This window comes from Nuphar pumila, chromosome 6 (genome assembly GCF_984573655.1).
Source record: "Nuphar pumila chromosome 6, dmNupPumi1.hap1.1, whole genome shotgun sequence".
Lineage (NCBI taxonomy): Eukaryota > Viridiplantae > Streptophyta > Magnoliopsida > Nymphaeales > Nymphaeaceae > Nuphar > Nuphar pumila.
The window spans coordinates 124,932,012-124,949,281 of NC_143254.1; the positions used below are offsets into that span (position 1 = coordinate 124,932,012).

The following is a 17,270-nucleotide window of genomic DNA, read 5'->3' on the forward strand; positions in this document are numbered from 1 at the left end:
CTACTTTGATGTTGATTATGCTGGATCTGTTAAGGATAAAAAATTTACCACTGGATTTTGTGTGTTTATGGGAGGTAATTTAATTTCATGGAGAAGTAAGAAACAAACCGTAGTTGCTAGGTCGAGTGCCGAATCAGAATATAGGGCTATGGCCCAAACAACAACTGAATTGATGTGGGTTTGAAATGTATTAAATGATCTTCAAGTGAAGGTCTCATCTCTTATGGTGATGATGTGTGATAACAAGGCAACTACGTATATAGCAAATAATCCTGTGTTTTATGAAAGGACAAAACATATTGAAGTTGACTGCCACTATGTAAGAGATATGGTTCAAGCTGGACATATCTCTACCAAGCATCTGAACTCGGAGGATCAAGTTGCAGATATGTTTACAAAGCCTCTTGCTAGGCCCAGTTTCTCAAAATGTTGCTGCAAGCTGAGCATGATCGATATCTATGCTCCAGCTTGAGGGGGAGTGTTAAGACTAGTCGACTGTTAGTTATTTTTAAGTGTTTTATCCTTAAAGTTATTTATTCTTAAAAGATGGTTCTTTAGAATTTTACAAATAATGAGGGACCTTCTTGTAATTTGTTTATTAGGCTAAACCTCTATTTAAACAAGAGGTGTTTAGCCCTAAATGTGATTACGATTTTTCCCTCTCAGCTGCTCACTCTCTCTCTCGGTTCCTGTGCAGTATTGGGTTTCTCCACAGTTACTACTGCTGATTAGCTGGTGTTTTCCTTACAAAGTGCTTACAAGTTTAAAACCCTTTGCTTTGCTGCTTAGAAAATGTCTGCTATATGGTTATTGTAACTAAATATGCGAAAATACAAAACAAGAGCCTCTAAGGGCTTACAAGATCACAAACACAAAGTGCACATGCATAAGTCCACTATGGGACAATACAAGAGCCAATAATGGCTACAAAAATATGTAAAAGAATATGTCTTTATTGAACAAATGCTTAAGCAAAAGCATCCCTAACAAGATGGTGTAAACAACCCCTTTATACACAAGTAGGGGACATTGGGGAGCTCCGAATAGTCATTGGGAGCTCTCAACGGTCATAAATATGACCTTTGGGATTGTTCCCAATGACTTTATGGTCTTTTGACCATAGAGCCCTCATACAATAACTAAAAGACATAAAAATAAATAAAGGAAAAAGAATAAATATAAAAGACAAAACTGTCCCTAATTTACAATACCTATTATAAGAGTGAAAAAGACCAAAATGCCTCTGATGGGCAATACAAATTACATAATCAGAAATATAGATGTATATATACATAAATATATATGTATATAACCATATATATACATATTTTAACACTCTTCCTCAAACTTATGGTGGCATCACCGAAAGTTTGTTGAGAAGAAAAATGAACCGGAGTGCAGTAAGAGCTTTTGTGAAGAAATCTGCAAGCTGGTGCTCAGAGGTGACATATGACAGTTCGATAGTTCCACGTAAATACTCATCACAAACATAATGGCACTCCATCTCTATTGTAACGAAAAATACAAAAACAATGCCACTAAAGGCTTTACAAGATCACGATCACAAAAGTGCATAAGTACAAACCAATGCCACTAAGGGCTTACAAGATCACAATCATAATGTGCATAAGCACAAGTCCACTATAGGATAAAACAATAGCCAACAAGGGGCAACAACACGAGCATTAAGTGCATATAACACATTAAGGAACTAAATAGAAAAACAAAAAATAAAAAATATTCATCTTTATTGAGCATAAATGCTTAAAAGAAGCATTAGATACAAGAGAGGGGTTTAACCTCTATATATACACAAGGGAAGAGCATGGGGCTCTATTGGGGAGCTCCCAATAGAGTCGTTGGGAGCTCCCAATGACTCTATGGTCTTTTGACCATATAGCCCATACTCTTTACAAAAAAGACTTTAAATAAAAAGATAAAAAATAAATAAGAGAAAAATTGTTCCTAATGAACATTACTATTACACGAGTATAATGATGAAATTACCTTTAGAGGATATTTACCTATTACACCATTATATACATATATATATATATATGAATACATATATATATATATGTACAATATAAAACAAATATGTATGTATGACAATGCATACATATATATACTTGTACAACTTTACACTGCCCCTTAAACTTACGGTGAGGTACACCGAAAGTTTTAAAATACAACAAAGATTCAATGAGAAGGATCCAAGTCTTTAAATGGCTTCAATGAGAATCTCCATCTTTATGACATATTAGAGAGTTTTGCAAATACAAGTCTTTAAATGTCTTTTATTGGTGATCATCCCCAATCGCCTTCATCATATATCTCCATTTTCTTGATGCATTAAAGATATTCCTTTCTCAATCCATCGCATCTTTAAGAACCTGTAGAAAAAACAAAACAAAAGTCCCAACTACAAAAAAAGGTATTCTAACCAAATAGTTATGAATTTTCAAAACAAATATATATATATATATATATATATATATATATATATATATATATATATATATATATATATATATATATAGAGAGAGAGAGAGAGAGAGAGAGAGAGAGAGAGAGAGAGAGAGAGAGAGAGAGAGAGAGAGAGAATAACGCTCAAGGAAATTTTTTTTGAGCAAAGTAGTGATAATTTTTAAAAATACTAGATAACCATTAAGAAAGCTAGGAGGTGCATACTGTTAAGTTGTACATATATATATATATATATATTTGTTTCATATTGTACATATATATATATATATTCATATACATATATATATATGTATATATATTTTATTTATAATGATGTAATATGTAATACTCTTTAGGGGTATTTTCATCATTTCACAACATTGTAATAGGCTTGGCCCATAGGGGCACATTAATACTTTTACTTTAGTTTATTTTTTTTGTCCTATTCTGTTTTTATAGGGACTATTTGGACAATGACCAACTGTAGCAGTTGGTTTCTTTTTGGACTAGTCAATAGCGCTGTTGGAATAGTCCAACAACTCTATTTGAGACTACCTCTTGTGATTAAATAGGGGTGAACCCTCTCTTGTTCTCTAATGCTCTTCTAAGGCATTCCAACTCGTTTTATGAGTATATTATGAATAAAATGTTATTTATTTTTAATCTTGCTTTTGTGCTTTAATGCATGGTATTGCCCTTAGTGGCTGTTTGTGTTGCCTATATTGGCACCTTGTATTGTCTCTTGGTGGACTTGTACATGTCTTTTTTGTGTTTATGTTATTGTAAGCCCTTTGAGGCTTTTGTTTTATTTTTTCGTCTATTTCATTACATCATATCAGAGCTAGGAATTCTTGATCTTGGTATCTTGTCCGAGTTCGTGCTTCGAAAGGAAAATTTGGATTGATATATGGCTTGGACTCGTGGCTCTTGCGTTTTGGTGTGTATCTCTTGTTTAATCTTTAAAAGGTATTTATGTATTTTTCAAAATTTGTTTAAAACATTATGGTTATTTCTTGGGTATGTAAAATATGTTTTTTAAATAAATTAAAATTAGAGTTTTTACGAAATGTCTTTTAATGAAATATTATTTTAATGGCTTGCTCATAAGTAGTCTATTCTTAATCTCTTTATGATAAGTTCTCCATGTTATTATTATTTTTAATACAAAAATATATAATTGTATGCTCTTGGATATGTGTTCATTCAAAGTATATATATTTATTTTGGGTTTCTTAATACCATTATGATTATTGGTGACTTTATGCATCTGTCAAAGCATGTTCTTTGAATTCTATGTGGTGCTTTTAATGAAATGTGCTCCTTAAGAATTTTTAAATTCTTATATATTTTATATCTTGAGTCATCATGATTTTAAGTTCATGGGTGTTTTGTATGCTCTCGTGAGATTGCTCTATTGGTATATTATCTTCATATTTATGTGTCATAGACATATGTCTATGCATGTTTTATGTGGCATTTTAAAATCGTTTTTGGTATTTTGGGTTAAAAAATTAGATGTATTCTCAAATTGGATTTAAAGTTTTTCTGAAAATCTCTTTTTAAGTGAGCTATTGTTTTATTGGCTCTTGCGTAAGCATTTTAATTCAAAATATATTTTGGGTATGTTAGTATCCTATATGAAATCATAGTCTTCCTATGCATATCTTATGTGATCCTTCATAGCTTTTGTATAGGACATGTGACTTTAAAGTCATAAGAGTATTGCATATACATGAATTTTGATATCTTTGTGAGTATCCATGATTAGTTGTTCTTGTGTATGTAATGAGATATTGCGGAAATATAAAGAGTGCATACAAGCACTTGCAACAATGAATAAAAGATACAATATCACAAGTCCACAAAGGGACAATACAAGCACAAGCCTTTAAGAAGGCAACAATATAAAAAGCCTCTTATTGAGAAGAGAGAAAGCTCTCAAGAATAAAAATACACAAGGGGTTCACCCCTATTTATACAAGAGGGAGAGGAGGAAAAAGGAGGGCCAAAGGGCCTCAAAAGAAGAGCCAAAAGGGGGGCTCCCATGGAGTGGTTGGGAGCCCCCAACGGTCACATTTGTGACCGTTGGGGGCTCCAACGACTCTATGGTTGGAGCCCCTCTTTGGTTCTAAAAAATACAAAAATAAAAACAAAAAAATAAATAAAGAAATTTACATTTAAACAAAATAGTTGTTTTCTAAAACAACTATGTAAAATTACAAAAATACCCCTATCGGGTATTGATGTAATATATATATATGAGGTACATTTTAACACCCCCCTCAAACTTTACGGGGAAATGACGGAAAGTTTGCCAAGAAGAAACATGAAGCGAGGAGCCGGAAGAGCTTTAGTGAAGAAGTCCGCCAACTGATATTCTGAAGTGACATATGGTAGAGCAATAGTTCTTCGTAAGAATTCGTCACGAACATAGTGGCAATCCATTCCGATATGTTTTGTACGCTCATGAAAAGTATGATTGCTCGCAATATAGATGGAACTCTTGTTGTCGCAACATAGCTTTGAGGTTTCGGTAATATCAACTCCCATGTCTTTAAGCAAACTGCGAAGCCATACAAGTTCCATTGTCGTGGTTGCCATAGCCCGGTACTCAGCTTCAGTGGATGATAGTGAAACTTTCTGCTGCTTCTTGCATCGCCAGGCAATCAAAGAGTCCCCTAAAAAGACACAAAAACCAGTAGTTGAGACTCGATCATTGGGATTACCTCCCCAATCTGCATCAGTATAAGCAAGAAGATTCAAGGAAGAAGCGGAGGATAGAAATAACCCTTTATTGATGGTATTCCGAATGTAGCGGATGATTCGGAGAACAGCACTCATATGCACAGTTGAAGGAGCATGTTGAAATTGGCTAACTGAGTGAACCGCATGAGTGATATCTGGTCTGGTGATGGTTAAATAGGTAAGAGACCCAATGAGTTGTCTGTAAGGCGTGGGATCTTCCAGAAGAACCCCATCCTCCAACCGTAATTTGGCATTAATAACCTCGGGAGTTTCTACTTTCTTGTCATAAAAAATCCCAGACTTAGAACAGATATCTGCAGCAAGCTTCATCTGTGACAAAATATATCCTCGAGAAGAATATGCAACTTCAATTCCAAGAAAATATCTAAGAAAACCTAAATCAGACATATCAAAATTATTTTTTAACATATTTTTAACATCAATAATACTATTTTGATCATTCCCAGTGATAATCATGTCATCAACATAAAGTAACAATATTACGATACTCGTACCTGCATTTTTAACAAAAAGAACAGTGTCAGTATAACAAGAATGAAATCCTAACTTTATCATGATATCACTGAAACGATCATACCAAGCCTTAGGAGCTTGTTTAAGACCATATAATGCCTTTAAAAGCCGAAGTGTTTGACCTTGCTTAATATTAATTCCGGGTGGCGGATCAATGTAAACTTCTTCACTTAAACTTCCATTTAAAAAAGCATTTTTTACGTCAAGTTGATAAATAGGCCATTTTTTGGTTGATGCGACAGCTATTAAGGTCCTGACACTGGTCATTCTAGCTACGGGAGCGAATGTTTCTTCATAATCAATGCCATATTCTTGAGAGTATCCCTTAGCGACTAATCTAGCTTTATATCGTTCTAAAGAGCCATCGCTCTTAGTTTTAACTTTGAAGACCCAACGACAACCAATAGGTTTTTTGTGTGAGGGTAGATTAACTATTTCCCAAGTATTGGCCTTTTTTAAAGCATTTAGTTCAACTTGCATTGCTTCAACCCAATGTGGTATAGATTTAGCTTGATTATAGTGAGCCGGTTCAAAATAAGAATGTAGGGTTATTAAACACGCCCGATAGTTGGGGGTTAAGGAATCATAGGATACAACCCTATTTGGGGATACTGAAATTCTAGAAGAATGTCTAACTTGTGGTTCCTGAGTGGATTCAGAAATTTAAGATTATTTTTCGAGGGCACTAATAGGTTTTTCTTGATTTCTTCTTGAGTAAACACTTATATTGGTATCACTACCATGAACATTTATATTTGAATCACTATCATTTGAGGGTGTTATGTCAAGATGGGATACCTCACGTGTATCGTCTATGTTTTCAAGAAAATCTTTTTGTATGTCATCAATATCATATAAGAATATATAATCAATTTCATTTGTTTCTTCTTTTTTATCAAAATCGTTCTCTTCTTCTAGAAATGTTACATCTTTTGAAATATATAGTTTATCATTCTTAAAACCATAACGTCTATACCCTTTTTGATTTTCACCATATCCTAGAAAAACACATTCAATTGCTTTTGGAGATAACTTATCTCTTTTATGTAATAGGACAAAACATTTGCAACCAAAAATACGAAGACGATTGAAATCGGGTAAAAATTTAAAGAGTTTTTCATAGAGAGAAACATTTTTTAACTTAGAAGAGGGCATTCTATTGATTAGATAGGTTGAGGTTAGAACGGCTTCGGCCCAAAACTTCTTTGGAATATTCCTAGAAACAAGTAATGTTCTAGCGGTTTCTATAATGTGCCTATGTTTCCTTTCTGCTAGGCCATTTTGTTGGGGAGTCCTAGGACATGACTTTTGATGGCAAATGCCATTTTGGGTTAAATAGTTTTGGAATTCGTGAGATAAGTATTTAACACCGGAATCGGATCTTAAAATAGATATGTTACTTTGAAATTGATTTTGAACTTTTTTATGAAAATCTTTAAAGAAAGTAAATACTTCTGACTTATGACTAAGAAAATAAATCCAAACATACCGAGTAAAGTCATCAATAAACGTAACATAATATTAATAGCCCCCTTTAGACATAACCGGAGAAGGCCCCCAAACATCCGAATGCACCAATTCAAAAGGTCTTGATGAAAGAAAAGTTCTAGTTGGAAATGGAATAGACTTTATTTTTCCAAAAATGCAATCTTTGCAATTAATTTCTTTTTCCTTACAAAATTTGTTTCCAAAAGGAAAAAGATACATTTTGGAATAACTTGGATGACCAAGTCTTTTATGCCTAGTTTCCATGTTTTTTTCTTGGACATAAGAACAAAAATAATTTGTAGGGAGATCAAGATGGTTCATATAATAGAGGTCTCCCTTTCTATGGCCTTGCCCAATCCGCTTCCCGGACCAGAGATCCTGCACAAAGCAACCATTAGATGAGAAAGATATTTCACATCCATGGTCGGCAATTTGAGAAACCGAAAATAGGTTTAAATTTAGTTTGGGAACAACTCTTACTTTTGGAACACAAAATTTTTGTGAATCTTTGAAAGAGCCAATACTTGAAATTTTTAAAAAAGTTCCATCGGCCGTAGAGACACAAGAGTCCTTTGAATTGGTGCAAATATCAATAAGTGCATTTTCATGAGGGGTCATATGAAAAGAAGCTCCGGAGTCAAGGATCCAAGAATACGTACCGGGTGATGATGTTGAAGCAATAGCCGCACCCGATGTGGAGGAAGAAACTTTTAGCATTTGTTGGAGAGCCATAGATATTTGTCCAAGAGTTTCTTTGATGTCATTGGTCTTGCCTTCATCTTCTTTGGTGGTGGTTTCTTCAAGAGAGGCCACTTTAGGCTTGAAGGTTCCAATAAGCTTTGGACAAGCGGGTCTAATGTGACCCGGCTCATTGCAATAATGACAAACAATCATTTTTCTTCCTCCATTATAGTTTCCTTGTTTTCCAAAATGAGGAGGCTTATAGGTTCTAACATTGTTACCCGGTTTTGATACGGCAAGGACTTCATCAACATGCTTACTCATGCCAAGCCTTGTCTCCTCTTGAGTGATTTCGGCAATAGCATCCTCAATAGGAGGAAAAATAGATCTATGGAGAAGTGAAGATCTCAGTTGCTCAAATTCGTGACGTAGCCCAAAAAGAAATTGAAACAATCGCTCTTGTTCTATTTGTTTTTGCCTTAAATCAATATCTTCCATAGAAACCCATTTTGGCTCCAAGAGAGCCAATTCATCCCATAGTGGGTTTAGGGCACTATAATAGTCTTGAATGCTAGAATCACCTTGCTTGGTGGTTCTAATCTTTTCTTGCAAGAAGTATGCTCTTGCAAGATCCTTTTGGGTATATATACCCTTCATAAAGGACCAAGCCTCATTGGCTCTACGAAATTTAGCTATATTAGCACATACCTTAAGCTCCACATTGTTCATAAACCACGCAAGGATTTTTGCGTGATTGCTTTCCCAATCTTCCACTTCTTTTTGATGATTTTCAATGGCCTTGAGGCGAGCATCTCCTTCAAGAGCCTTTTCTTGACCTTCTTCGTCCTTTGTGAGCATAAGCTTAGGTTCCGGAACGGTACACATGACAAAACCCCAAAGCTTCTTTCCTTTGAGATTATTTTCCATTGTCGATGCCCACATCATATAATTCTTTCCATTGAGCTTGAAAGATAGGTCAATCTTTGCCTCCATGATGTTGCCAAGAAGTGAGAAGATATCCACTAAATATGAGATACACGAACCACACCTTTCCTTCAAGAATCGAGTGGCTTTGATACCATGTAATGAGATATTGCGGAAATATAAAGAGTGCATACAAGCACTTACAACAATGAATAAAAGAGACAATATCACAAGTCCACAAAGGGACAATACAAGCACAAGCCTTTAAGAAGGCAACAATATAAAAAGCCTCTTATTGAGAAGAGAGAAAGCTCTCAAGAATAAAAATACACAAGGGGTTTACCCCTATTTATACAAGAGGGAGAGGAGGAAAAAGGAGGACCAAAGGGCCTCAAAAGAAGAGCCAAAAGGGGGGCTCCCATGGAGTCGTTGGGAGCCCCCAACGGTCACATTTGTGACCGTTGGGGGCTCCAACGACTCTATGGTTGGAGCCCCTCTTTGGTTCTAAAAAATACAAAAATAAAAACAAAAAAATAAATAAAGAAATTTACATTTAAACAAAATAGTTGTTTTCTAAAACAACTATGTAAAATTACAAAAATACCCCTATCGGGTATTGATGTAATATATATATATATATATATATATATATATATATATATATATATATATGAGGTACATTTTAACAGTGTATACTCTTGGTTTTTTATATGGTTCATTGAGAATCTCTATATGTGTTTGTCTATCTAAACAGATATATTGATATCCATGGATGGATTCCAAGTGTCTGTCTAGCTTTTTTATTATAAGAATGCATTTTAGATTGGATACAGTCGTTTTGTATAGTTTTCCAAGATTGGTGCAATTTATGAGAATAGTCCTAGAAATGGACCGGATTTAGGTGCATAGATTGGGTAAGTTATATGTCTGCTGCCATGGTTGTCAACCACTTCAGCTTTTATGCTGATTTGGGCATGTTTTAGCATTTCATTCAAGCAGTTTGGCCTTGATGGTTGTGTTGCGATTCTTTACAAATGGATTATCTTCTTGTAAATACCAGATTTCTGAAAGATGCATTTTGTGCCAACTGTTTGACGGTGTACTTGACATGAGGGCTGTATCACAGCTTTCTTTGCAGTTGAGAAAAACACATCCAGTTTCTATTAATTTTCAATATTTTGGTGAGCGTTAATATAATATGACAAAATTATTATCAAAAAGCTATTTTCACGATTATAACAATTTGCGATGTCCTTGTGCATTTTTCTGCTACTTTGTGCTTCGTCAGTAAAGTACGACAACTTATAAGCATTTCTGTCTATGCTGTAGGACGGGTCTCAGTGGAAGGGAAGGTGGAACATAAGTTCGATATGAAGCCCAACAATGAAAATATAGAAGAGTACCGAAAGCTGTGTAGGGAAAGGACAAACAAATCCATGATAAAAAGTCGACAAGTGCAGGTGTGCATTGTATTCCCGTGTTGCAGTTTTCACTTTTTTCCCCTTTTTGTTGCGTATTGAGGAAATTCTATCCTTATGTTGAAGGTGATTGACAATGATCGTGGAGTGCTGATGAGGCCCATGCCTGGAATGCTCGGCTTGCTTGGCTCGAATTCAAAGGCATTTACTTTTCATGCCTTGTACTATGGGAGTTTTATGCACTTGCATTTCCTTTGTGAAGAAGTTGGCAGATTCTACTCACTTAGAACCTATTTAATGAAGTATTCTCTATAGTTGTGATGTAAGCTGCTTCACATTGTAATAAAAAAGCTGCTTCTATTTTGTCCATGTGGCCTGGACTATCTTAACGAGTTTTCTTTTTGTTGTTAAAAAGGGGAAGTGATGGCAGTCCAACACATTCCTCTGCAGTTTAACCTTTTTTTGTTTCATATCAGCCTTTTTCGAGTTTTTGTTCTCTTGGTCACTAGATATCAGCTCTTAGTTGTTTAAAGAGTGGAAATGGTTATTCCCAAACTTCTATGCTTTCTTACTCATAAGCTATTGTATTTGACTATTCGTTAACCCAGGATAAGAAGAAAACTGCTCCATTGAAGGGTCAAGACATGAAAAGAACACGTAGAGATCGTGGTGAACTGGAGGATATCATGTTCAAGCTTTTTGAAAGACAGCCAAATTGGGCTTTAAAGCAGCTTGTGCAAGAGACAGATCAACCTGCGGTATTTTTCTTGATCTTAAAATGCTTCAATTCTTTTACAATTTTGTTGTTCTAAATGGGAATTAAAAAATTTGGTGGAAGGAAAATCGATGTTTCCTTTTTTATATGAAATGGAGTTTGGAGTGCATCGTTTATAAGGTATTAGAGCAGGAAGAGTTGGTTCCTTGAACCTGGTTAGTTTTATTTGTTATGGTGGTTTATAAAAGCCAAACTCCACCATTTGTGGCAGTCTTTTCAAGAGTGTTGTTGAGATCACTTTCAATAGCCTTGCTGTACAGAATAACGCACACGTGTACACACACACACACAGAAATTGCTCATCTTAGTAGTTCAAGGAGGTCCAGGTGCTAAGTATGAAAATTGATGTTATTGTTAGCGTATGTTAGTCTGTAATATTGAGATTTTGTTAGGTCACAGCTTAGTGGTTGAATTCTTCTAAGGCTGTTGCTCCCTGCTTCCAATTCTCTATCTCATGGATGCATGGCTTATTGACATTTGTGTAAGGAAAAAAAAATCAAGACAATGGTATAAAGTATAAACTTCTTTCTTTGGATTCTCCCATGGCTTAGGCTGCTCCTATAGGAATCACTTTTGCTTTCTTTTCCTCTGGCTACTAATATGTTCCAGTTAACCTGAAATAATGGGAAAATTGGTTTCAATTGTCAACCGCCAAGTTCATGTGAACATACTCAAATACCTTTACGAGTTAGATTGTTAAAGACTTATGAGATTAGAGATCTCCTATACGTGCATGTGAATGTCCAAATAAACAAGCGAACAAAATAGGCTCATTAAATACTAACACAAACAACAACAACAACAACAACTACGCCTTCATCCCAAAACAATTGGTGTCGGCGATATGAACCAAAAAAGAAAATCATTCTGGGTCTTCCACATGAATCCTTCTCCTCCAATCATTTCTATCCAATGCCATGTCCTTGGTGAGGTTCAAAACATTCATATCCTTTCCTATCATCTCCATCCAAGTCTTCCTAGGCCTACCCCGACCTCTTTTAACTATTATATTTTCCCATTTCTCCATCCTTCTAACTGGAGCATCATTAGGCCTTCGTCGAATATGTCCAAACCACCGTAAACGATTCTCTCTCATCTTATTTTCAATGGGTGCAATGCCTACCTTCTTACGTATCTCCTCGTTTCGAATCTTATCTTTTATTGTATTTTCACACATCCATCTAAGCATAGCTACACTCATTTTTTGAATATGATGTCTCTTGGCAGCCCAACATTTCGTACCATATAGTAAAGCAGGCCTAATAGTCGTCCTATAAAACTTTCCCTTCAACCGCAATGGCATTCTACGATCGCACAACACTCCAGTTGCACTTTTCCATTTCATCCACTCAACCTTTATCCTATGATTTACATCTCCATCAATTTTTCTATACTTTTGAATGATAGATCCCAAATATTTGAAACAATCATCCACCGGTATTTCTTGCTCACCAAGCGTCACTACACTCCCATCACTACTTCGTTGCTTACTAAATCGACATTCCATGTATTCTGTCTTACTCTTACTCAACTTAAAACCTCTTGCTTCCAATGTCTGTCTCCATAATTCTAACTTAGCATTAACCCCAGCTCTAGACTCATCAATCAAAACAATATCATCAGCAAACAACATACACCACGGCACATTTTCTTGAATTGATCTCGTAAGCTCATCCATCACTATAGCAAATAGGAAAGGGCTTAAAGCAGATCCTTGATGTAACCCAACCGTTATAGGAAAATTGGTTATCACCCCTCCACAAGTGCGGACATTGGTTACTACTCCATACATATCTTTAATTATACTAATGTACTTGAGAGAAACACCTTTCTTCATCATTGTCCACCAGAGAACGTCCCTAGGTACTCTATCGTATGCCTTCTCCAAATCAATAAAAACCATATGCAAATCTTTGTTCCTCTCTCTATATCTCTCAATAAGTTGTCTAAGAAGATGTATAGCTTCCATAGTTGATCTTTCAGGCATAAAACCAAATTGATTCTCTGATATCATGACAACCTTCCTCAACCTAGACTCAATCACCCTCTCCCAAAGTTTCATAGTATGGCTCATGAGTTTTATACCACGATAGTTTGTGCAATCTTGTATATCACCCTTATTCTTATATAGAGGCACCAAAGTACTCTTTCTTCACTCATTAGGCATCTTATTTGTCTGCCAAATCTTGTTAAAAAGATTTGTCAACCATTGTAAACCTTTCTCTCCCATGCATTTCCAAGCCTCGATAGGTATACCATCTGGTTCAACTGCCCTTCTTGATTTCATTTTCTTCAAAGCCTCTGCAATTTCTTTCTTTTAAATCTTGCGCATGAAGTCACGACTCATTTCATGAAAAGGAATGGAGAAGTCTCCAAGATCCTGAGCATGACTTCCATTAAATAGCTTATTAAAATAATCTTTCCATCTCTCCTTAATCTCTTCATCTTTGACTAAACCTTTTGCGTTTCATCTTTGATACATCTAACCATACCTAGATCCCTCGATTTCCTATCTCTCATCTTTGTAAGCCTATAAATATCCTTCTCGCCCTCTTTGGTATCCAACTTGTCATAAACCTGCTTATATACCTTATTCCTCGCGTTTCAAACTACTTTTTTAGCTTCCTTCTTTGCTATCATATACTTCTCCAAATTCTCATTATCATGACTCTTACTTAGATTTCTATAACACTCTCTTTTAACCTTAATAGCTAATTTGACATCCTCATTCCACCATGATGTATCCTTATCTAGCGGTGCACCGCCTTTAGACTCACCCAATACCTTCTTAGTCACCCTTCTCATGCCACCCACTATCTTATTCCACATTGATTTTGAATCATCCTCGAGACACCAATCAGCTTCCTTAACTACCTGCTCTACAAGGCCCACCACTTAGCTCCTTTCAGTGCCCACCGCTTAATTCTAGGATCTATCTTAGGGGTGGCAAAACCTGACACGACCCGCCAACCCGCCTCTTAGGCGGGTTCGGGTTGGGCTTAAGCCAACCCGTTTAATAAACGGGTCGACCCGCGTAACCCATTTATTAAACGAGTCGGGTTCGGGTTGGGGGTATGCCAACCCGCCAACCCGGCTGACCCGTTTAATAAACGGGTTAGGCGGGCAGGTCAACCCGTCTGCCAACCCGCCAACCCGACCCGTGAACCTGAGAACCCGTTTACCCGACCCAACCCATTTATTAAATGGGTTGGCGGGTCGTGTCGGGTTACCCGTTTATTAAACGGGCCGGGTTCGTGTTTGCCACAACCGACCCGTTTAATAAACGGGTCGGGTTCGGGTTGAGGTATGCTGACCCGCCAACCCGACACGATTGCCACCCCTAATCTATCTTATGTCTATCCCTTTTGCGGCATTGTCTAATTCTAAGATCTAAAATTAAGACTCTATGTTGTGTAGCTATACTTTCTCCTGGTATAACCTTATAATCGATGCAATAACCCCTATCTCTCTTTCTAAGTAGGAAAAAATCTATCTGACTCGTATTAACCCCACTTTTAAATGTTACTAGGTGAGACTCCCTCTTCCTAAACCAAGTGTTTGCTAAGATCATATCATAGGACAAACCAAAATCTATAATCTTTTCTCCACTTTCGTTTCTTTCTCCTATACCATAGCCTCCTTGGATACTCTCAAATCCATCCCTACTAATGCCTACATGTTCATTAAGGTCACTGCCGATGAAAAGCTTTTCTTCATAAGATATCCCTTGTACTACTCCATCTAAATCTTTCTAAAATTGACGCTTAATGGAATCATCTAAACCTACTTGAGGTGCATAAACACTAATAATATTAATAATATTCGTACCTAATACTAATTTAATAAGTAAAATCCTATCACCCTTCCTACGGACCTCAATTACATTATCTATAAATTCACGACTCATAACAATCCCTACTCCATTCATATTCCTATTTATTCCTGGATACCAAATCTTATATCCCCAAGGTTCTATCACTTTTGCCTTCTCACCTACCCATTTGGTCTCTTGTAGACATAAAATATCAATCTTTCTCCTACACATAACATCTACTAACTCTACCAACTTATCACTTAAAGACCTTATGTTCCAAGTGGCTAACCTAATTTTATGGTATTGGACTAACTTCTTTACCCCCACCCGTCCAACAAAGTGAGGAAACCCTTGCCTATTTGACACCACACCCGGGCGCCGATGTGACGCGTCGCTTCTGGGCGATGACCTAGCAACCCTTGCCCATTTATCACTGCCTCCGGGCCTATAGAGTACAACGCGTCGCTCAGTAGGGAATGCCCCAACGAAATTCTCATATTGGTTCATATTCATAGGGCATGACTAAGTTTTTATGCTGTCTATCACTGGCCTACCGCAACCCTCCTCCTTAAATACTAACACATAGGAAAGAAATTTATGTTCAGTTGCAAAAGATAAAAACATAGGTGTGCTTACATTATGGATGAATGCATGTGTGTGTGTGTGCAAGCACACCAATGTTGACTCAAAATTTTGATGGTGAGGTGGTTAGTTTTGTTATGCTTACTTCCGGGTAGGGGTGGCCTTCGGGCTGGGTACCCAATGGGTTGTTGGGTACCCGGCCTACAATGGGTTGGGCTCGGGCTGCAAAAATGCAGCCCAGACCCAATTCAAGTTGGGTCGGGCCCTTATGCAATTGACAGAGGGCTCAACAGGCCCAGTCTGATCCTGACCCCAGCCTGAGTATAATTGAATTGGGCTGGGCTCAGGCCAAGATATGGGTCAGGCTCGATGGTCACCCCTACTGCCCGAGCCCAATAAAGATGGTGGGTTTAACTGTTTTAAAGCAAGAAATTATGATGCCCACTTGGGCTCTGTGCACCTGGCCTTAAGGTGCTCTAAGTTGGACGTCATGAGTTTGAAGACGCTTCCACTGGGCAAGGGCGGGCTACCTGGAGGTTTTACATCTACAAGAGGCAGTTGGCGAAGGGATGGTTGAAGCCCCTGAGGGGGGCACACCCGTGAATCCAGCCCCAACTGTCCTGCATAGGTAGTTTCCTTTGTTATTAAAAAAAACAAAACTGTGGTTTCTTCCAGGTTTGGGGGTGAGGGAAGAAGGTGGGCTTTGGACGAGAGAAAATGAAATGTTTGGAAAAGTCATGGAGCAAGTGTATTTTGTACCTTGCGGCAAGTATATTTAATCAACAGTATGTCACGAAATATGCGGAAAAACAAAAGCAAGAACCACAAAGGGCTTACGATAACACAAACACAATGTGCACATGCACAAGTCCGCCATGGGATAATACAATGTGCCAACATAGACAAGGGCAATACCATGCACTAAAACACAAAAGCAAGAATAAAATAAATAATATTTTATTCATAATATACTCACAAAGTGAGTTAGAATGCTTTAGAAGAACATTGGAGAACAAGAGGGGGGTTCACCCTTATTTATACACAAGAGGTAGTCTCAAATAGAGCTATTGGAACAGTTCAACAGCTCTATTGACTAGTCCAAAAAGAACCCAACAACTCTATTTGGTTTTTGACCAAATAGTCTCTATAAAAACAATAAAGGACAAAAAAATAAAATAAAATCAAGTAAAAGAATTAAAGTACCCCTAATGGGCACAACCTATTACAATGTTGTGAAATGATGAAAATACCCCTAGAGGGTATTACCTATTACATCTTTATAAATAATATATATATATATATATATGCACATATATATGAATATATATGTATATATGTACAATATAAAACAAATATATATATATATATATACACACACACATGTACAACTTAATACTCTCCCTCAAACTTACGGTATGATATACCAAAAGTTTGAAAGTACAAAAAAGAATCAATGAGGAGGATCCAAGTCTTCAAGTGTCTTCATTGAGAGTTTCCATCTTTAAGATGCATCAGAGAATTTTGCAAATATAAGTCTTTGAATGTCTTCATTGATGATCATCTCCAAACGCCTTCATTCATAATACAATATGTCAAAGTTATTCCTTTCTCAATCCATCACAATCTTTAAGAACTTGCAGCAGATTCCAACTACACAAAAAGAAGATATCCTAACCAAATAGTTACATAATTAAAAAAAACTAGTATGTATATTTTGAACAAGAATAACACTAAAGTACAACAAAGTAATAATTTTAAGATTTTTAAAAACAATAGTAAAAATTCAAGTAAGATAAGAGGAGCATACCTTGGATATAAAATTTATAAAAACAATTTTAGACAA

The 17,270-nt window shown here is 36.4% G+C and overlaps 1 protein-coding gene across 2 annotated transcripts in view; it reads left to right on the plus strand.

The window, feature by feature from the left end:
• Window positions 1-17,270, plus strand: part of LOC149836060 (Transcription initiation factor IIF, beta subunit) — a 62,617-nt gene that overhangs the window by 25,531 nt on the left and 19,816 nt on the right. For both annotated transcript variants that reach the window (XM_090008956.1, XM_090008957.1), the window contains exons 3-5: window positions 10,168-10,298; window positions 10,383-10,457; window positions 10,865-11,014. In XM_090008956.1, the coding sequence (XP_089865082.1) occupies window positions 10,168-10,298; window positions 10,383-10,457; window positions 10,865-11,014 (356 nt within the window). The remainder of the gene's footprint in view (window positions 1-10,167; window positions 10,299-10,382; window positions 10,458-10,864; window positions 11,015-17,270) is intronic.